At 49.0% G+C, this 22,048-nt stretch overlaps 4 protein-coding genes across 4 annotated transcripts; 3 read left to right on the plus strand and 1 right to left on the minus strand.

Annotated features, from left to right (window-relative positions):
- Nucleotides 1-4,015: 4,015 nt before the first annotated feature.
- EI90DRAFT_3160068 (uncharacterized protein) lies at nt 4,016-5,515 on the minus strand. The gene is made up of 5 exons (XM_039066261.1): nt 5,374-5,515; nt 5,199-5,323; nt 4,932-5,146; nt 4,740-4,883; nt 4,016-4,689 (listed from the first exon to the last, which is right to left on the minus strand). Exons 1-5 carry the CDS (start codon nt 5,478-5,480, stop codon nt 4,105-4,107), a joined length of 1,176 nt encoding a protein of 391 aa, XP_038907993.1. The 5' UTR covers nt 5,481-5,515; the 3' UTR covers nt 4,016-4,104.
- Nucleotides 5,516-6,508: 993 nt separating this feature from the next.
- On the plus strand, nt 6,509-7,318 carry EI90DRAFT_3137577 (uncharacterized protein; the record flags this gene model as incomplete). Its single annotated transcript, XM_039064856.1, has 3 exons — nt 6,509-6,709; nt 6,768-6,936; nt 6,996-7,318. The coding sequence occupies 3 exons, from the start codon at nt 6,509-6,511 to the stop codon at nt 7,316-7,318; spliced, it is 693 nt and encodes a 230-aa protein (XP_038907994.1).
- Nucleotides 7,319-8,359: 1,041 nt separating this feature from the next.
- On the plus strand, nt 8,360-11,957 carry EI90DRAFT_3137578 (uncharacterized protein; the record flags this gene model as incomplete). The annotated part of the gene is made up of 3 exons (XM_039064857.1): nt 8,360-8,476; nt 8,531-8,648; nt 8,698-11,957. 3 exons carry the CDS (start codon nt 8,360-8,362, stop codon nt 11,955-11,957), a joined length of 3,495 nt encoding a protein of 1,164 aa, XP_038907995.1.
- A 5,293-nt stretch (nt 11,958-17,250) lies between these two features.
- On the plus strand, nt 17,251-20,344 carry EI90DRAFT_3023138 (uncharacterized protein; the record flags this gene model as incomplete). The annotated part of the gene is made up of 11 exons (XM_039057853.1): nt 17,251-17,928; nt 17,986-18,017; nt 18,066-18,255; nt 18,345-18,587; nt 18,647-18,724; nt 18,791-18,889; nt 18,948-19,176; nt 19,230-19,374; nt 19,433-19,723; nt 19,809-19,991; nt 20,131-20,344. 11 exons carry the CDS (start codon nt 17,251-17,253, stop codon nt 20,342-20,344), a joined length of 2,382 nt encoding a protein of 793 aa, XP_038907996.1.
- Between the last annotated feature and the right edge of the window lie 1,704 nt (nt 20,345-22,048).

Consider the following 22,048-nt stretch of genomic DNA (forward strand, 5'->3'; position numbering starts at 1 on the left):
ACGTCACCTTTATGTCATCCACCAACGTAGCTACCACGGATACTCGGCACAACGGGGTGCCTGGTATGTTCTGGGGAGAGTTACGATCGAAGCGCTCCGATTGGTTGCCTCAACTTTCTCGCTCTCTCATTGGCTCCCCTCGCTTTTTCCTACCCTTTTGGCCCTCCTCATTTGCTGGCCTTAGCGCGGACTTTGATGGCTTGACGTCATTCTGACGTCCGCAGGGAAGCAAATCGTCGCAAACCTGACTGGGCCTTTCCCAATACGGGCCTCCGTGCTCTCGATGGTGAGCTGTGCACAATGTTCGCGGTGGTGGTGCTGTTCTTTCTGACTATGATCATCCACTCAGGATCCGAGGTTCGGTCCCTTTCCCTATCCCCACTCAGGTGCGTGGGTTTTCATCCAGGCTACGGTTAACCGTCTATGTCGCTCGCAGACACTGCCACCGAACACATAAACTCTTCCTGTTTGCGTCGGCCCACATACCGTCCGCATCAGCACCTATCGGATCACAGGTTACGGTCTCATGCAACACCGTTCTCTCCGTCTGCTGTCCTGAGTTGGAGGATCTCCACCTGCCTCTTTCTCTCACTTCATTTCCCTCCCTAATATCACTTTGCGATCTCACTTTGGTTACGCTGTCTTGAATTTGACACCGGAAATTAATAACAACCGTCTACACAGTGATCTTCTGATCGGTGCGTACTCGCTTCCGCTGCAAACACCGGTTCTTAATCAGGTACCGATGCCGGGGATGCAATGATTGTGAAGTTCAATTCCTTTGTGTCCAAGTCCAGTTCGGTCCCTCCGCCCTGCGTTGGAGATCTCTTATTTGTTCGAGATTCCTTTATCCCTCGATTTGTCGACGAAGAGTTCATCCCGTCCTCCTCGCTCTCCTCCTGTACCACTCTCCTCACTAACAATCTCGGAAGAGATATGCATCTTATTACTGAGACAAACGTGTTTTTCAAATCCTCCTCCCCTTTTCACCACCCCGATACTTTGTATCCGTATTTGTACAATTTGTCTCCCTGTCGGCCAATCTCTTCTCTTTTGGCATCGTGGTATCTCATTGTACATTACCAGGACCGGGTCGCACGATGCCTGCATGCATGCCAATCCATAGGCTGGGACCAGCTCGGGTTCCGGCCATTTACACTAAGTGCTCACACTGTCTGATTAGACAATAATCGATTGCATTTACCGCCACGCTTGTAAGGGTATTTAAGTGTTGCCGGATGGAGCCGGGTAGCCATTTAAATTGTGAGGCTGTGCGGACACTTTTTTTTTCTCCCACTGGGGTGCAGGAAGGATCGAGGTGGGGGGAGGGAGGGCCCGCTCTTCCCCTACCAGATAACGATCCCAGGTTCTCTTACCTGTGTCCAAGGCAGGGTTGTGTTGTGCCCGATAGCGCGCCGTTGGGATATCATAGCACAGCATCCCTTGGAACCCTGCACCCTTCCCCCAAGTCGAATCCCTGGTGTGAGCCTTTCCTTCCTATTTCATTGAGAGCTGAACTTGTCCAGAGTATAACCGGCATGAAGGGGGAGTTGGGAGCGTTGATTTCCAGGTAGGAACCTTTTGATGTATTCAGCGCTTACATCTCTCATTCCCGTGCAGCGTTCCCATTCCGCATTCCCGTTTTTATTTTATTTTTCCTCTTGTCCCACTTTGGCATATCTGCTGCTCCCTGGGGGTTCCAATACTTTGACACAAAGGGATCAGAGCATATCCCTCAAAGTGTTCCCCAGGCAGACGTGCCATCGTGTCTTTTTACATCCCTCCTTTTTTATTTTAATTTTTTTTGGTTTCTGAATAACAAATGCAGGAGCTATATCGAAGATAATTACCTCTATTCGAGGGAAATATGTCTCATGGAAGGGGATACACTGAGCCCACAGTCGCAGTCACGTGTATGCGATTCCATCTCGCCCGCGGTGTTTGTTGATGGGCGCCTGGATCCTAAGTTGCCTCCAGGAAGGCTGAGGTTGTGGGAGTTCTACTCCCTTCTCCATCGCGCTTGTGCTTGGTGTTAACTGGTAAGTTCCCCCACCACAGCAGGGCTTGTAACTTACGCACGCTTATTGCGATCGCCAATCTCTGCAGGCGGTTATGTGGTTGTTGGGCGCGGTTCATGCTCAGTGGACTGCATTCCCGATGCCGCACCCAAATGTGCTGGCTCAAGAATGCTCCTCCCAACAGATTCTGTAGATCCCTCCACACTCGACACCCTGTCCAACCCCTCCCTGCTTTGGTGTCATCGACCCAATCCTTATCATCACCCAATCCCGATCTCGGAAATCCTTTCGGTACTCTAACACCCCATTGATAATGCGGCCTCCAACATTGATTTGAGCCGCACTGCTGTGCGCACAGATGCCAGTGTGTCGTCAGTTGTGGCTCGGTGTTCATATCTCTCTCCGCCTCCCGAGTCATCGCGCCCACCATTAATGCCGTCCATCGTTTAATTGTTGTTTAATGTTCTCATTTCACAGGACTAATCACGGGGCTGTGGTCAGACCCAACCCAGCTCATGCCAAGGTTTCCTCTGTCCAATCATATCCTGCCGCTCCTGTCCACTCCCTTTTACCGCTCCTACCATTCACGAGTTGCCGCGCAACCTGACTACTCAATGAGTCTAGGTTTCTGCTTGGGTTTTCTGGCATGGATGCGCACACTAGCGGAGGTACGTACTGAACTTCCCTCACTGCGAGAGTGCTCACAATTAGTCCAGGCCACACTTATAAAAAGCGCCTGCACCTTTACTTTCCCCCCTCTCTATCTCCTGGACTCGTGCCTCTCTCGGTGAGTAAGGCCGCTTACTGCTTTGTCTCCAAACTCTTACTCGTGCATTGTCACTGCTGTTTCTGCTGCTGCCACTCTCTTGACTCCCGGAATCGTCCATGCCTGCTCAGTAGCTTGTTTTTGCATTTCCCACCACCTCCCCTCTCTCCACCATTTCATCTTTCCATTTCCACTCCTAATGGAGTTCACAAACTTTCTGGTTCACCGACTCTTCTCTCTCTTGACTTGCGCTGTACTTTGTACCTCTCTGTCTCCTCATCTTCTATTTTTCCGCTTTTCCTTTTTCCTTTCTGTATTCTGTTGTGCGTTCTACTCTGTATATGGACAAACAGGTCCACTTTGCCTAATATACACTGGGCCACTTGGCCGTCTCCCGCTACAACTTCAGTAACACTAATCACGGGTTAGCAGTCTACCCCCAGCTGACCTCAGGTTTCCGCCCCTGTTTGCCACTGGCTGGGAAACCTGGCTGCGCCCAGTCGAGACCGCTTTGGCCTTCCTCTCATCGATCATGGATTTCTCGTGATTTATCGCGCAACTTAGCCTGAACGGGTCAAAGCACGCTACCTCAGTCGTACGCTGAATGTTCCGGCGCAGAGGCGCGAAGCGGACCATTCAGTGGAGGTACGTACTGAACCTTCGCTGTTGAGGAGAGGTTTAAATACTACCTAGGTCGTGCCTATAAAGGGCCTGGTATCTCGTGCTCCCCTGGTACGCTTTTGACCCGCTGCCGCTGCTGCCACCTACACATTACTCTGTCCCGGATTTGCTGCTGCCAATACCGCAATTCTCAACTACATTCCCATTTGCTCCAGCTCCTAGCCTGTTTTCTTGTCTCCCTCCTCCCCGATACTCCTCCTTTGCCGTCTCTTCTTTTTGAACTTTTTTACATCATCTGTTACTCCTTTTTCTTCATTGTATTTCATCTCTGTACATTAGCTTCTGTTTGCTGTTTTAGTTTTTACGGCTCTCAATTTGGCTGTCATCAGTTCTAGTAGTTTTGTGCTTTCCCTTTGTATGTACGAGAACACACGTAACGCGTCGCACACATGCGGCTAATTTCACCGCCTGCATGCTTGTCTGCTAACAACATTCATCATTACGTATTTACCAGCTCAAGAGGCTTCGACATCCTGTCGGGGCCGTTGCTACGCTAGTCTTCGCGAAATAATGTATTTGTATCCTGGCTCACGTCCGTTGAGATAGCCCACACCAACTTGATAAATAATATATTTAACAAGGGACAAAAGAAAGAAAGGTATCGTGGACTAGATACCAGGCAGTCCACGTCACAGGAGATCACCGATCAAGGTGGGGGTGGTGTTCACGGAATTTTTTCTGTCCCTGCATCCCATAGATAGCGCCCAGGTCCTTAGGTCTTGGGATGTGCTCGTGTGCAAATACCCGTCTATCAGAAAAAAACGCAAAAACCATTCGCCCTTTGCCAACCCAGCCCCCAGCCTCTTGATCCCCACTACGGGCCTCATGATACAATCCAGCACCACGAATAAAGAAAAGATCTCCTGGATGGGAGGGGAAAGAGCAACCCAACTCTCTGAAATGGAGATTTCCTCCCTCGTATTCTCCAAATACGGCTATTGCATCAAAGCCACACCAGGCAGATCTCCGATCCTTGTGGCGCCGAATATCCGCATTGAAATGGACCGTCTGGCCGAAGAAATGGGACTTGATTTCAGATAGGAAACCCTCGTGATCCCGGTGCTTCCTGATCTGTTCCCATACTTGATCGCTCTGTTTTGCCAATGACGGCGCAATCCTCTCAGTGTACATGTTGAGGATGTGGTAGAGTGGCTCGCATTTCTTTTGGAAGGGGTGATTATGTTCTTTCTCCTTTGAATCGGTGGAGATTTGAGGCGATATTTCCTATGGGAATATATTTAATTTAAATAATCAAGAAAACAATCAAAACTCACGTAGTGACCCTGTTGGTGCCAGTAACCATAATGGACTTGGCCATTCTGGAATAGATCCAATGATGGAACAAAGTGGTTCCGGGATTTCTTCTTGTCGAATTTAAAATTTCGATTGAACTCGCGACCAGCATTCAAAATTTCCTCCTTGGAAATAATCAGGTGAGTTTTGCAGCCGAGGATATGAAAACATACATGAATTGGGCTAAAAACATTTGGGATCCGTATAGCCAGCAGGTTCCCTGACCGATCCTCGATGGCCGCACCAGCCTCACTCTCAAGTAGGGTCCGGGCATGATTTGAGGAGAGAGGAGGGAGCTCGAGGTCCTTTGGATGTGACTGGCTCTTTGCAGGCGGAACAGCCCCATCATTGTGGCTTGCTATGTCAGCATAATCGAAGTCGAGTTTTACTATTTTGGGTTGCATTGAGAGAGAGGGTAAGAAATGGTATTAGGAACATACTTGTGTTCGTCATGGCATTACAAATATTGATATCTACTTTGCTTTCTGCCACCTCCACAATATGCCGGATCCGAGAGTCATCGATACCCTTTAGGCGCTCCTTGTGTGCTCTCTGGGACTCAAGTCTAAAATAAAGGTAGGTGGTTGATATCAACAAGGGATGAGATAACTCAACTCGGGATTTACAATGAACCGGACTGGTGCGATATTGGCCTCTTGATATTGGTCACACTTCTGCTTCTTCTGCTTCTTCGTCTGTCGCTTTTCCTTGTGTGCTTTCATGGTTGTTGGTATTAAAACTGTGTTGATAAAATGTCTATGTATGCGTGGAGAACTGAAAAAAAAAAAAGGGAAACAATTCAAAAGAGTATTGAATGGCTATAGACATAAGTCATGTTATCATATAGCCTCTTAGGATATTTCTGAAAGAGATGCTTCACAGCGCTCCCCCAGCAGTTGGCTCTCAAACTATGTATGCGCACTGCCCCAGTCGAATTATGGCAAACATTCAAGCTACCTTGATGCTATACCATTGGACATGAACGTTATTTAACACAAGACTGATAAAGTAAAACATATAAGAGGAAATGGAGTTTATCGCTCAGTCCCGTTGTACGTGAACTAGAATAGATTGTAGAATAATCACCTAGCAAGTTTATCGCTGGTGTACAAGTATTTAATACATGATTTGTGCGAGATAGACAAGAGATAACGAAGTCGCCTCAGTCCCGTTGTACGTGAACTGAGGGAAGGTTGGGTTGTCCAAAAATTGGGTTTTTATAGTCAGGTGCCATGAATGTGCACTGACTTTGGCACCGATGTGACCACAAAGGTGAAAATCTGAGACACCACATGACTCAACATCAACAAACATGAAAGCGTACACCATAATACCGAGAATTCTAACAAAATGTTTCCCTTCCAAATCCACACTGGCAACCTACCTGGAAAACTGGATCTCTTTCATGAGCTACGATAGCGAGTCGCCAAACTAACCACAAATTTTCTTGTTGGTTGTGGATGATAAGTGTAAGTGCCTTGCAATATACGACGTTCGCTTGCTTACTTATCGTGTCAAACGAGAGAGAAGGTGAGCGGGCCACAGAACTATGGTGGAACACGAGCAAGATGGGATCACAGTGGCAAGGCCCCGTGACTGTGAAAATATTCTGGGCGAGTTGCTCGCCCAGAGTGTTCCCACACCTGTGGCTGTGATAGTTTCTGGGCGAGTTGCTCGCCACACACTCGTGGCTGTGATAGTTTCTGGGCGAGTCGCTCACCCAGAATGTTCCCACACTCGAACAATCACCATGTTTTCGACTGGGAGGTCCCTCCCGCACTTCAAAAAGAAGTCTAGCACCCCGGCTCCTGCCACCAAACATTTATCCTTGAGTGTTATGGCCCCATGGGTCTCTCTACCGGGTGATGATGTGCCTTTGCCTCTATTGCTCCTCGACGCTTGGGTGGCCCAGTGCCAAATCAGTTTGAAAGGCGCTTGGTTTTTCCCTCAGGTATGCATGCAATTGAATTCAAGGTTATATTTTTCAATGATTTCCAATTTTTTTTTAGGCACAAGATTTGATGGTCTGCGAAATCATTGTGCCATTGGATCGTCGGTGGCAGGACCAACTACTTGGAGTGTTTCGGTGTCGATTTCCGGAGGGAAATCTTGGCGATAAGGCAGGTTGGACAGTCTCTGTCTGTGAGCATGGAAGCCAGAGCGCTCTAGAGCTAGCAGGTACGCATCGTGCAGTATTAACATGATCGCATCTTCATTCCCGCTCACGTTGTGACTAGGCTACATCGATCTATTTCGTGTTTATACTAAATTCACGATTCAAGAGGGCCGCATTAAGTATGTGGACATGATGAAAGATATTGATGCACAAGCTTTACCCTCTCGGTCGATCTCATTTTTGAACGTTCCACCCACCCAGCCCAATACCTCCCACAACACTACGAACCCACCTTTGGTGGAGCTGGAAGATTTGAGTGCATGGGCGGAATGTGGGATTATATCTCAACTATCGCATAATGATGCCATCCATGTATTTTGTCCTCCCAAAGTCACCGATGAACTTCATCTTTCAACGAACCCGTACAATATTTTTCACATTTAGCTTGTATTTATTTTGGGTAGACAATCTATAATCGTCGCGGTCGTGGACACTTTGGATTGTCAATTAAATCACCTGATTTGTCTCTCATCACCTGACATTCACATGTAGATTGTTTGATTCGTCATGATTCCCATTCCCCAGTACTCTCACCACCTCACATTAACGTGTCCGTGATGCCACCCATTCGCTGTGCCTCGCCATCTCCGGAACGCCGCGTCTCCAACTGAGAGCCGCGGACAGCGCCTCGTGCCTGCTCACTCCACTGATGCGAGACATGAGCGACTTGGCCATCCACGGCGTCGCCCAATCCTTTCTCCCTGATTACGATCACATTTACTTTGTATGGCCTTCATTTTTTTTGGTGCGCGTACAGTGTGTCTGGAAAGCGGGGAAGTTCTAGTGACTTGCTGCTATTACGGAGATACTGAACGTGCCACGCATTGCAACCATCAGCACTGTGTTTTCACGTGTGTCGTTCACCTCCTCTTCGTCACTTGGGCAAACTCCCTCACTCGGATCAATCCCATTGAAAATGATGACGACGTTCTAATCTCTTGCCACTCACATCTGCAATCGGCCATGTCCCTCCATCCAGAAGCCATCCGCTCCAGGCTTCACCGTTCTCAGAGTCAACGTCAAGTAGGTACGACCCATCCGCAACAACCCACTGTTAAACCCTTTGTGTGCAACCAAGTGCTACAATATCGGACGATCAACTTTGGCCCTCCTATCGCCTTTTCCCGATTGATTTGATTGGCAACAGAATCTGTGTACATGGTGTGGGGCTCTCCTTCTGGAAAGCGAATCTATCAAATGGTGTTGTTCCGAACTACTATCCCCTCTTCCTCAATTACCTCCTATGTTCCTCACAACGTGTCTTGGGCGAATTCCAATACCCTGGCTATGTCAAACTGAATGGCCAAGCATTTTGGGTCCGATGAAGTCCCACGGGGTGGCTCCATGACGCGCTTTTCCCACGAAAAAAAATACAAACCCCCAAACACCTTGCAAGCTCGGCCAATTCTACCGTAAATCGTCCCGATGTCACGAAATGCAGTGTCAACCCTGGGTTCGGCTCGTGATGCAGCATTCTCGCAAACCGCAGAGCCTGCTGCTCCAGCTGGACGCTCGGTAGGCCCCAATGCACTGGCGGAAACGGTACGAACAAGGATCAAAGATCAGCGCTGTCGAACGTCGACTGAATTACTGTAGGGGCTTGACACTCCGCTAACCTGGACCACGTCTGGGACCTTCATACCATATAAACACGTGGGACCTTCCAGCGCCCTGCGTCGGACTGTGCAAGAGTGGATGGCTCGCACGCACGCAGGTATGTTTCTTCGACCCTGCTGGCGCAATTCGTTTCTCATGACTATTAGGGATCCGGGTAGCAAAACCTCCCAAGGACTTTGTCATCCACTCATGGATACTGCGTTACGCAAACACTCTGAGAAGCTTCAATTTTCTTGGAAATCCTGTCGGAGAACCTGTTTACTCCTTCACCCCTTATCACCTCCTTACCCCTGCCGAACGTAGAAAATTACACAATGCTCCCCAATACCCAAGAACTTCACCCATTCCCTCCCTCTACTCGTCATCAATCTCGCGCATGCCTCTCACGTTCTCACAAAATGCACCATATTGTCCATTCATTCGTCGCACTTCCCTCGACCCCCCTCTTCCTGATTCCTCAGTTGTTGAGGACTGTCGTGGGGGAAAGTGTCTTAAAATTCAGTATATCCACCGTGTTGAGACGTTCGTGCAGTCTCAATTTGACCTCTTCTCGTGGTGGGATGCGATCCGGAGCGATTTTCTCCTAGTCGAACAATGTGTGCCAATGCCTCGAACGCGAGATGGGTTAACTCAAGCTTCTTTTGAGTGGAAGGACAAGCTAAGATGTCGGGGGAGGAACCTTGAGGATCTGATCGACACTGTGGATCAAGTATTTACGTTCGCTTACGAATTGGGTGGTGTTGGTCGATGGTACTGTCATCGTCACATCGAGCGGCTTCTTCGTGGTCACGATGGTAATTATTTTTTGGGCGTGGACGATGAGCTGGTGGGTGCTGTGTTTGAGCTCCCTTTCCCGGACGACTGCCCATCGCTGGGTTCAACAATGGCAAGGCTATCCCGTCACGGCGTTCCTGTCTTTGGGGTTCAAGTCGTTGGGAGTGGGGCCAGTCTTCAGCGAGATTTTGTGCCAGGCGGCTGGTCGGATTCGGATGTTAACAGTCATAAGATGGCAGTTCAGTCCGCATCGCTTCCATCTAAGCGGTCGAGGGACATTGTTTTCAAGCAGCTCGAGTTCATACCCGTTCGCCCAACACCCTGGATCATCAAGCCAGCCCATGGCTATCCAGGTTCACCTGACCTCTCCACTCCAGTGGAATTGGCCCTCGCAGACGCGCTCTATCCTCCACACAACCCGCTCTACACAGAGGAGGAACTGTGTCGGAAAATCAAGTCTTTTTTTGGCCATGGCCTCTTTCCTGTTGTGCCTCCGGCCCGTCTTTCACCCCGTCTTTCACCCCGTCTTTCACCCCGTCCATCATCTTCGGTACTTGGCTGTAGAGTAGTGTCTACCACCTGGCATGATGGAGCCGGGAGCTCCAGTGATGACGAATTCCGTCCTCACTTTGAGCCTCCCCATCAAGAAAATGATGAGGACTCGTCCGAGTATGATGAAAGGGTTGAATCGGCAGCTCGAAAATTTTCCAGTGACCGACAGAGCGTGCGTGCCGCTGGTCAGCTCTTGCAAGATGTGCGGGATGGCGACTCACATGCCACTGCCAGATGTCAAGAGATCTGGGAACGGGGACATGGGAAAAAGAAGAGGCAACTGTCCGCCCATGACTACCACATCGTCAGTAATTGGCACAAGTACAGGCCTGATCGGCAATCTGCCAGATGCCCTCGAAAGAGGCTAAGATTGCAGAGTGATCCTGACGCAATGGACATCGATACAACTGATCCCATTGCTTCAAGCCATCATGTACTCGCTGCTGGTGTCCCCATCACAACTCCTCCATCCCGTTCCCCCCTTGCGTCCAGGTCATTTCCTCTCCCCGATCGTTCCTCTCCTGGTGCCGCGAGTATCGAGACTTCGCGTTCCTTAGGGGCCACGAGCCATGTTAATCCTCCCCCATCTTTGGCACCAACGGTCCCCCTCACAACTCCATCCCATTCCCTCCTTACGTCTCCTCTCCCCGATCGTTCTTCTCTCGGTGCCGTGGGTATCAAGACTCTAGGGGTAGGGGCCACGTCCCATGTTAATTCTCCCCCGTCTTCCACAGTAACGAGTGCCGAGAGACCAAAAATCTCGTTCCAGGAGTACAAGAAGCGCCGTGAGGCACAGAAATCCTCTCTCGCACCTACGACTCACTCCCCACCCTTGGGTCGTTCTTCGCCTGATTCCTCTTCGTCGCTTCGCAAGACAGGAAATGTTGCATTGCCAGACTGCGATGCACCTGTCGTTCCTCTACCATTCTCGAGGCCAAACGATGAAAGGCCGGAGGCATCGGTGCCGCTGAGTGGAGGCAGTCCCCGACACCCCGACACCCCACCTTTGCCAATCCTTGCATCACCCACTCAACAACCTGCTGCATTGCCAATGGGCCACGGTCCTACCCCTGCTGTAGCTTCGTCGCCGTCCTTGAGCCTAAATCGTCAGGAGGCATCAGGCAGCGGCTTCGTTCAATATGTCGACACCGCGGTGATGGAGCCGGAGTGTCTTCCTACGACTGCTCCTGGGCGTCGTGCCACGCCACTGAGTGACCGTGGTGGCGTGGCCGCCCCCTCACAATCTGTGTCGTCGGCCGTGGTTCCTCTTGGCCACTGGTATCGCCTCACCGTAGTTGATGTACAGGATGCAGAGCTGGCCTGGTTGGAAAAGTGCCACGCCCAAGGAGTTTATGCAACGCATCATTCAAGGAAGGGTGGGCGGCATGAGCCACCATCTATGGAGTTGCTCTTCAAGTGCGTGGATAATCGTGATAAAATGGCCGAGAAGTTGCGTTCAGAGGGGAAATCCTGTTCCTCCAACATCTATGTGGGCTCGCTCAACAATCACCACTTCACATTAGATTTGCCGTATGTAGATGTGGCGTTTACGCGTGATCACGTTGATATCACGGCTCTCATGGACATTGCACCTCCGAAGGCCAACAAGATCAATCACCTTCACTCGTTCCTCCAGTACGAGAAATATCCTCCCCTCGTTCCCTGCTCACCACAACAGCACCCTCCCCCCAATCAAAGCGATCGCATTCATCCTATGGAGGGCATCATGTTTACGGCCACTTGGCTGCAGTCTAGGGTACATCAAGAACCTTTTGACATTGAACTCCATCGTTTCGAGGTTCTTGTTAGTGCCCATTCTCTCCAGCCTCGGGGCTTGTCAAAATTCTCGGTGCCTATGTGGCCAACGTCGGGCCCTATGGATTTCGTGATTCGCCATGTTGCATGTTGGGCTCGTGACGAGATGATGAGGAATGGCGAAACACCATCTATCACCCACTCGAGTGCCGAGATGCTTCAATACCACCCTAAGGGCAGCAACTGGCAAATCGTGCTTGAACCGGATCTTGATCAGCCTCGCTACATGAAACATGTTGCTGAACCATGGACACATCTTATCTGATGTGATCCCCCCGTACCATTTGCATCATGGACTAATTTTTCTTTTAATTTTATCAATAATTAACTATACTTGAACTACTTAGGTAATGCCATTGTTGCGGGTGTATCCGATAATAATAAACTGTACAATTGTTGCGGGTATATCCGGTTTCCTCTCTGCCCACATACTTGCAGCTGGCCAATGCTCATATCTCTCTGAGATGTGCAATTGGAATGTTTGTACTCTTCTTGTTGGAGACCCAAGGATAGTACAGCAACCAATCCCATCACGTCTGCCCCCACGTAGCACCTGCACCTCATTATTTTTTCTACCTTAAAGGTTGGAGACGTGCGATTGGAGTGTCTGTGTTTTTCTTGATTACAAGTACAATGCAGCGACCAATTTCCCTCGTTTGCCTTTATCATAGCATACCTCATCGTGTTCACTCTTATCCTCTGCACCTTCAAGGCTAGAAACATGTGATTGGAGTGTCTGTGTTTTTCTTGATTACAAGTACAACACAGCGACCAATTTCCCCTGTTTGCCATTATCGTACCGTACCTCGTCGCCTTCACTCTCATTCTACACCTCAAAGGTTGGAAACGTGTGATTGGAACGTCTGTGTTCTTCTTGATTACAAGTACAACACAGCGACCAATTTCCCCTGTTTGCCATTATCGTACCGTACCTCGTTGCCTTCACTCTCATTCTACACCTTAAAGGTTGGAAACGTGCGATTGGAATGTCTGTGTTCTTCTTGATTACAAGTACAACGCAGCGACCAATTTCCCTCGTTTACCATTATCGTAGCGTACCTCGTCACCTTATTCTCTGCACCTCAAAAGGTTGGAAACTTGTGATTGGAGTGTCTGTGTTCTTCTTGATTACAAGTATAACGCAGCGACCAATTTCCCCCATTTGCCATTATCGTACCGTACTGGAAACGTGCGATTGGAACGTCTGTGTTCTTCTTGATTACAAGTACAACGCAGCGACCAATTTCCCCTGTTTGCCATTATCGTACCGTACCTCGTCACCTTCACTCTCATTCTACACCTTAAAGGTTGGAAACGTGCGATTGGAATGTCTGTGTTCTTCTTGATTACAAGTACAACGCAGCGACCAATTTCCCCTGTTTGTCATTATTGTACCATACCTCGTCGCTTTCACTCTTATTCTCTGCACCTTAAAAGGTTGGAAAACGCGTGATTGGAGCGTCTGTACCTTGTTGGTTGGAACATCTTGACTGCAAGTATAGTGCAGTAGCCAATTTTATCCCGTTTGCCGTTATTGTATCTCTATTCAGGTGTGTGCCTTTTAATTACTCTTTCCTGCTTCGTCCTTGGTGTCGGGACCTTTTTTAGCTTTTACCTTTATCATCCGCATCTTAGGGGTTGGATATACGTGTTTGAAACGACTGCACTTTTCGCACTTTCCTTGCTTGTAAGGACAGTGTGGTAATCGACTTCATTGCATTGCTGTTAGTGCTCAAGCTCATCATCTTGTTGTCGTGTTTTCCTTTTTTAACAGGCTAGGTCATCTGCGTTGCCGAAATGTCTGTGCTTTTCTTTGTTGCAAGGACAGCGTGGCGATCAACCAACCTCATCATGTTTGCCGTTATCGTCTTCAGGCGTTGTGTCCGACGACGGGATTGTGGTGCCTAAGCTCGTCAAACTCTTTTACATTTCCATTTCGCAGTCTCTCCAATTATGAGCTCCAATACCTCAAGAACAAAACTCCCCCCCCCTCGCCAACCAAGTACCCGTTCCGGAATGTCCAGTCAGCACTGTCCGGGCCCTTCCAGCGCTCACCTTTCATTCCCCCTTTCACCTCCCCACACATATCTTGACTCCGTGATGCTGCAAGCCCCCTAGGACTTCAACAGATTCCACAACTCCGAACCTGGCTTACCTCCAAAATGCCAACCTTGATAGCTTGGGGAACGCTTTGAATAATTTTGGGGTATGAATGCTGCCCGATCTCTTTCATTCTTATTTTCCATCGTTTAGACATCCTGATTTTGTTTTTATTCTAATTCTTATTCTTTCGACTTTACAGTGTTGTTCATTTGGGCTTGGTACCCACTTTGCGCTGCTAAGCTGACCCAACAGGGCGTTTTCAACCTTGCCATGACGTGCCATGGTGCAGGCTGTGACTCGAAGCTCTCGCTTATGCATTCGGGGCCCCTTGTTGAAAATGCCCTGTTGGGTTAGCTTAGCAGCGCAGAATGGGTACGCTATAGAGCCCCACCCCTCATCAGCAAACCTGGATGCGGAGGCCTGAGAGCTCATAGAGCTCATAGAGCTCTCAGAGCTCTCAGAGCTTCAGTACTTTGAAATTGCAGGTCCCCTTCTCTGAGAGCTCCGAAAAGTAGTCAAAGCTCTGAGAGCTCATAGAGCTATATTTGCACACAGGGGACTATTATCTATATGAGCTCCCTGAGTGTTTAATTTACCCGATATTAAAATTTAAATTTAAAAGCATTGACTATGGCATCATGTGACTAGCCATAGCCAAGTCCCTACCATACAAGGGACTGAACAAACTCAGCTTCACTTTCAGCACCAATGCGGCACCAGACACCAAGGGTATGTAGCCCAATCAATATATAAGCCAAATTTAGGGATATAAATGCAGTTAATCTGAAATTACTTAGGGAAAATGCGGGAAAATGAGTGGGAAAATGAGTGGGGGGGAAATGGGGGGGAAATGGGGGGGAAATTGAGGGGGGGAATGGGGGGAATTGGGGGGGATGAGGGAGAAAATGAGGGGAAAATTAAAGGGGGAAATGGGGGGAAAATGAGGGGGAAATGAGGGGAAAATGGAGGGGGGGAATGGGGTGACATTTGGAGGGGGAAATGAGGAGGGAATTGGGGGGAATGAGGGAGGAAATGAGGGGAAATTGAGGGGGGAAGTGGGGGGAAAATGGAGGGGGGGAATGGGGTGAAATTTGGAGGGGGGAATGAGGGGGGAATGAGGGGGGATGAGGGGGAAAATGAGGGAGGAAATGGAGGGGGGAAATGGGGGGGGAATGAGGGGAAATTTGAAGGGGGAATTGGGAGGGAATGGGGGGGGGGGGAATGAGGGGAAATTTGGAGGGGGGAATGGGGGAGAAATGGGGGGAAATTGAGGTGGGAATTGGGGGGGAATGAGGGGGAATTTGAAGGGGGAAATTGGGAGGGGGGAATGAGGGGGAAATCAAAGGGGGGGATGGGGGGGAAATTGAGGGGGGGGATGAAGGGGAAAATGGGAGGAAACTGAGGGGGAACTGGGGGGTTTCTAAAAACTTGAAAAAAAATCAGGGAAAATTAAGGAAAATTCAGAAAATGGGGGACTTTCTAAAAAAGGAGAATGTCCAAAAAATCAGGGGAAAAATCAGAAATTTTGGGATAAGTTAGGGAGAGATATTTCAGGAAATTAGGAATAATTGGAAAAAAAAAATTAATTCACTTTTTTGATAATTCAATGTGCATTGGAAAGTGCCAAAGTGGGGCAATGTAGCAATGTATGTTTCAGTGTTAGAAAAGTCTCCCACCATGTTTTGGTGAGTGTCAGGGCACAGCCCCTCACTATTCCACAATCCCGCATGCATGCAGACCCATGGGAAAGTTCTGGGTTACTCACCCAGAAACCATCACAGCCACAACTGTGGGAACTTTCTGGGTGAGCAGCTCGTTCCCACGGGGGGGGTGCCATTTATGGAAAGTCAACAAAGAGCTGAAAACTGTATAGTTCCTGGCTCCCATTTGTAGAGGAGGTTGAGAAGGTTTAGCCCCCTCAGTGAGTTTGAGGATCTCGGACTGGGACTAGATACCCCAGTGACTAGGAGGATCCCCCTGGGCCCATCACAGAACAAGGGCTGGGCCCTGACAGTGAGCCAAATAACCATGGCTTTTTGACCATGGGAAATTTGGTGTCAAAGGCTTGGATGATATCTGAAGAATACATCAGCTTTTTGTTTGCTTTATTGGGTGGTATTTTCAATTTACTTCATTTGGAACACTTTGTTAAAACTGATTTATACCCTACATAACATGCATGGTTACATTGCCACACTTTGGTGCTTTCCAATTCACATAGAATCATCAAAATTGGTTGAGTTTTGAGCAAGAAATGAGATGAAAGATAAAGTGCAAATTTTGGAATTTCAGAGTTTTCCTCATATTTTGTAAATAGCAATAAACAAATAAGGTGCTGATTTTAGTAAACACAAAAGGTATATGAGCTCTATGAGCCCCCTGAGTTCATAGAGTTCATAGAGCTCATAGAGCTTTCAGAGCAATGACAATGGCCATTTTACACACATATATATCCATATTATCTTTGCACTACTGGTGCCAAAATAACTAAGCAGATTTCATGGAGATATGAAGACCATCCATGATTTAAAAACAAAAAGCTCTATGAGCTCTATGAGCTCACTGAGCTCATAGAGCTCATAGAGTGTTTCAAGTAATGATGCTGGCCATTTAATATGCATTTCCAAAAATGTATATACATATTATCTTTGCACTTCTGCATCCTTAGGAGAATAAAATCATTCAAACATTTAATTTTCTCCACCCAATGTGTAGAGGGTGCACAGCAAAAAGACTCAATTTGCTCACAGAGCTCTGAGAGCTCTGAGAGCTCCAAGAGCTCCCTACCAAGTTTGCTGATGCTGGCTCTTGTCCCTATCATGGCCGTATAGTTGGCAAGTCTTTGATGGTGTCAAGCATTTGTATATTTTTATTTTTGGTCCTGTGGGTGCGTTTGCTCTTATCGGTCTGTGTGGGCCTCCAACCAGTCCGGGACAAGTTGCTCTTCCCACGACTTATCGTTACGCTTGTTCATCCCCCAGTCGATACTGCTACAATCTTGTATTTGGGATACTACTGGATCCGTGTGCCATCGAACCGTGGGAAAGTTCTGGGCGAGCAGCTCACCCAGAATCTTCCCACGGTTAGTTACGTTTGTCAACCTTGCCTTATATCTCATTTATTATATTCCCTGTAACGCTTAGTTTTACTGACACCAATTAGGCGCTGTTATCATTGGTTAAATAAGCAGTTATGGATACTGGGCGCACTGTAAAAAATGCATGGAAAATGATCATCCATATGTAAACGCCTCAACGGTTTTTTTTTCGGTGGATTGCCCCAAAGGAAATAAGCAAATGAATTAACAGTCGATCGATTCCATAAGCATAACAAGCTCGAAGAATGAATAAACTAAATCGGGCAAGCGTCGCGTGACGTGGTTGCTTATTTTTTTTCGTTGCTCATCGCTGCTGATTCTCGTTCCAAAACCATCACTACCGACACTTTCTACTGCTATGGAATCACTGATCTGGGATGACAGCTGGGTCCCCACTGAGCTTTCAAAGATCATATCGTACTTCCAAGGGCATTCCACCATCCCCATCCCCCCACTCTCGGGCCTGCCGTTGGAGGCCATCCAAAGCTGTTGCTCCGGGATTGAAAACTGGATCGAGTACCGAGAAACCCTCACAAAAAATGAGGAGAAAAAACAGGCGGGGATCTCCCCGACATCTACATCCCTCTCGTCATCACACAGGTTTCGCATACTTCCTGCGAGGCGTATGTTTCAAGGCGTTTTCTTTGGGCTCCTTCAGACAAGGCTAGCCCTAATGTGGACGCAGTACTCGTCTAACTTCCCAGCATATCCAAATCCTGTGGAGATCCCCAGTCGTCCACAGCGAGTACATGGACACAAGCGCGAGATCCAGTACTGGGTGCAACAGTGCCGTCTCGCCCTCCTCGACTACACCCCTGCAGGTCAGGAAAGCGGATTTATTGCCGAAATAACGCACCAGCCCCATGAAGCGGATGGAAGCGTTCTTCCCACTTCGCTCCTTGCTGGCGACGCAAATCGGCTTTTAAATAAAGCCAAATCATTCGAGACGCTTGCTGGCCAGTGCCGCTTAGGAGCGAATATCCTTTATGCCGCATGGGGCCTCCGTCAGATTCTCGAGTTAGGATCTGAGTGCCTGGTAAGCCCCCCCCCCTCCCGGAATTGCTGGGAACGATCTTTCCTGACGATCCTACAGCATGAACACATCCAATGGACGAAAGATGAAAAGTAAGTATATCGTATTATTTCCACTCACTCTTGCTCACACGGCGCCAGCTCTCCGTTCATAACGTTGGCACTGGCTGTCTGCGTTTCTCCTCTTGTCCTTCTGATGGACACCACCATGAATCGGGCTGGCACCGTTCCCACATGGACGTCGCTGGCGTCGCATGTCTGTCAGGGGGCCCCCTTCCCCTCTATTTCCGGTGGGGAGGTTGTGATGGAGAACGCGATCCTCCAAGTGGTGGTGAGTGTATGCGAGAGAGGGGGTCTAGCAGTACAGGACCTCTACATCCTCAACCACACATGGACTTACCTTAACCACAACACCTCGAGCCCCCAAGCCCCCCTCCGGACGTTGACCGGATGCAAGAAGACGGTGTTGACCTCCAAAAACGAAAGCGCACGTGCTCGCAGCACTCTGTAGGCCACTCCGACGGGTACAAGGCCCAAGCCACTCGGGCGTCGAAGAGGAGAAAGGGAAAGAAGAAGGCCATGGCTGAAGACAAGTCGATGGAGGATGGCACAGCTGCCACTGTCACGAAGGGGTCCACCTCCAGAGGGGGGATGATGACTGGCGTAAGTTCATCGCCGAGTTTGCTGTCCCTGACCTCGACGACATCAACGATTGGCCTGAGCTGGTCGTCCCTGACTCCACTTCGCGTGTTCCCAACTCTACCCCGCATCCTTCTTCTTCTCACCACTCGACCGAAAAGGTGCGTGTCCAGCATGATTGCATCATGAACGTCAATCTAATCAATGATCTCTTATTCATGATGCAGGTGTTGTATAGCTTCACCTTCTCTTGCGTCTCCACCAATGATGGTATGACTTGTGAATGGAACGAGGAGACATTCCAGTTCCCTAGCAAGCCTGATTCCGTGAGTCCTTTTCTTCCCATGACTAAAACCAGCTAGTGAGATAACTCGTCGTTCCCAGGAACCCATCCTCGTGCTAAATCGCTTGGTATCATCCGTCGCTTGGGACTCAACCTGGTCCCCCCACGCAATGGTGGAAGCTGAAGCGCTCACCATGTCTCCCGAGGATTTCCAATCTTTGGTAAACGACGTGGGCCTCCTTGTCTTGGTCGGGCCTCCCAGCGATACCGTGCTGGACCGTTCCCTTCTCCTCTCTCGGTTGAGCAAGGCAGCTCACGTTCAATGCTTCAGTAAGTTGCCCTACCTTGAAACATGCTGTCAAGCTCATGGGAATGCTCTCCAGATTCTGACAGCTCCAGATCAGGGGAGGATGATGAACAGTCGTGGGAGCCACTGCCACAAGTGATTGACGAACTCACTGATTGGCGAACTTCACGGCCGTTGGTCGTACACCACCTCAAGGGGGTTGTCCGTCTTCCTGTGGAAAGGTAACAATCCGTGTTCTACCATCTCTCACCATGCTGATGATCCATTTCCTTTTCACAGCCTCCTCAACTCTCTCGACGGTCTCCTGTTCGAGTACCTCGACGAACGTGGAGGCGATCTTCCGGAAGATTACAACTCTTGGAGGACACCGATGCTGGCCACCGTGGGGTCGTTTACGGCTCCACACCTGGATGAAGATGGGGTCGGCACCGTCCTGCATTGCATTGCAGGTTACAAGCTGATATTCTTCCCCATTGAATTGGAGGTCCCCTTGATCGTTAAGTACGACGACTTGGATACCCAAGGTAGCATCGGATTCGAGTACCTGTTCCACTCCCCGAACCGGTTTGGGTGCTTCGTCCTCTGCCCGGGGCAAACACTGTAGGGTTTTTCTTCCCTCCAGCGATTTTCCATGGTGGTTAATCTTGTTTTCTAGCATCATGGCCCCGGGCCAGGTCCATTTTGTCTTCATGGTGTCAAAGGAAGACAAGGGAGAGTTGAGCGTAGGGGCCCTGATGCAAGGGTCATTTTTCCTCTCGCCCCGATGCATGGTTCGATCTTTGCACGCAAGTTGGGTGGACCGACTCCTTCAGTCGCAAAGGGGCGGCCCCATGGATAGGTGCGACACCATGACAGCAATGCTGGAAGCATATGTCTTGGACTCACATCGACGGCTGACGAGTGGCTGCTCGTTGGTTGGGCAACCTGAGCCAAAAGAAGTGCTGGCTGCGATGTTCATGGCGTTGGTGTACTCCAAGGAAACGGAGGTCGATTGGGGGCACGGTGTGTGATCCACCATTATGCCGTCTGCACCCGGAGGACTTTAGCCAATTCAGGCGTGAATTCAGCAAAGTTCGGGCTGCCAACCTGCAGGATGGTGGTGACATGTTCACTGCCAAAGACGTGGAATCACTTCGTGGCTCCATGAAGGCTGCGGTCCAGGCGATGATGGACGAGGGGATCCTCAAATAGTTTGTTTTGTAGACAAGCTATGACACCCAACCATCGTTTCCCATGGATATGTTGTAAGACAGCAACGGTTGGTTCGACGCTTAGCGCAAGGATACCCAACCTACATTATCTCGGTGAGATGCCCAATGATTGATGTTAGGTTTATTTCTACTGTCTTATCACTATATGTTTATTTAACATTTATCTTCCTTTTTCCGACCTGTTGGTCGCTTCACTTGTAATAATCCTCACTCCTGTTACATTCGATTAATTGACGCTTAAAAGCTCGATGTTTACTTCGCTGACGCCCTCAGTTCTCATTGCGTTCACAACCGCGAGACTGAGGTCGGTATACCTTTTATCATATTCACTCGTTTACTTGTTCTAAATCTTCACCTAGTATTATTCTATTCTAGTCCGCGTTAGGATAAACTTCTTGCCACCCCTACATCAATTTATCTTCCCTCCATTGTTTCTATATATGTTTTCGTAACAATATATGCACGCAATGTAACAATATGTACACAATATATATATATATATTAACTGAAGAAGAGTGAGTCCAAGAAGAGCAACAGTACACAAAGATATGGCACGAATCAGCCATGTATATAAGGACGAATTGCTGCTTTTCAAGTTATGAGGCGTGGGAAGATTCTGGGCGAGCTGCTCGCCCAGAAATGGTCACGTGTTGGGTGGTCACTGTACCGGAGTTGTCCGAATTGATATCTATTGTCCCAAGCTGCAAATGCGGTGAATCCACAGAAACATCCTGATGCTGTACGCTGCACGCCGAGACTAAACCTAGCCAACCTTTTCTAGAGGGTAGCATAAGAGTAGCAAGCTTCCTCAATGTGAGTGGAGCATACGAAAAGAAAACCTCAACCAACGTGGTGCATTGCTCCTCGAGAGCGAGCATGTAGGTTGGTGTTGCCATAACAGGCTGAAGCGCCTCCTTCCTTCTCTGGCTTCTAACTGGTAAGTTGCCCCGTAGCGCGATGGGACCTGTAACTCACGCATGCTGATCAGATAACGCTGGTCTCTGCGAAATTACTTTGCATTTTCCATCGATTCGTCGTGCGCGATCTTGTGAGTCTATCGCAGCTGTGAAACACTCACTTGGTCACTAAGGTGCTTGGCCTGGCTTCTTCCTTAGTTCTCATTCTGAGTCTTGCCGCTTTTCTTTCACACATAACCTTGATCTCGATGCCGAGTTACTCAACATATGTCGCACGATGAAATCGCAGGGACCGGACCGCATCAAGTTGCCAACCGGCGCAGCCACCCTCCAACAGCTCGATAACGTGGTTGGCACATAAGTCGATCACCTCCTCTGGAGGTGAGAGATCTTAAAACCCTCAGGAACTAGCCCTGAAGTGGTTGCTTTTTCAGGATCATGTTGATCCTCATCATCGTCCGACGATGGCCGTTTCTGCGGATCTCCCATAATAGTTTCTTTATAAACCACTCGTTTTTTTTCGTGTGACCTTGCCCTTGCAGGCGTGTTTTGGCGCCATGGGCAGGAAACCGGATCTCTCTTCGCAGCAAACCTTCAGTAACGACCAACAAGATGCCACCTTTTATGCGGTACACGGCGAACTGGAGCAAACCGCTGAAGCCAGAGTCCGAGGGAAGCATGAACTTGGCTTGGTGGTGGGCCAGAGCAAGTCACTGCTCGACCGGATGGGACACTTGAATCAGACCCTGATGCTTCTTCTAGGGCTA

Source organism: Cantharellus anzutake, assembly GCF_015039405.1.
Source record: "Cantharellus anzutake strain C23 chromosome Unknown EI90scaffold_193, whole genome shotgun sequence".
Taxonomy (NCBI): Eukaryota; Fungi; Basidiomycota; class Agaricomycetes; order Cantharellales; family Hydnaceae; genus Cantharellus; species Cantharellus anzutake.

Bases quoted from the DNA above. Each gene is read 5' to 3' on its own strand.
- EI90DRAFT_3160068 (XM_039066261.1), bottom strand. From the start codon at position 5,480: ATGAAAGCACACAAGGAAAAGCGACAGACGAAGAAGCAGAAGAAGCAG. The intron at 5,324-5,373 runs GTTGAGTTATCT...CCTTTATTTTAG, and splicing joins CGGTTCATTGTAAATCCCGA to ACTTGAGTCCCAGAGAGCAC. The intron at 5,147-5,198 runs GTATGTTCCTAA...AACCCAAAATAG, and splicing joins TAATGCCATGACGAACACAA to TAAAACTCGACTTCGATTAT.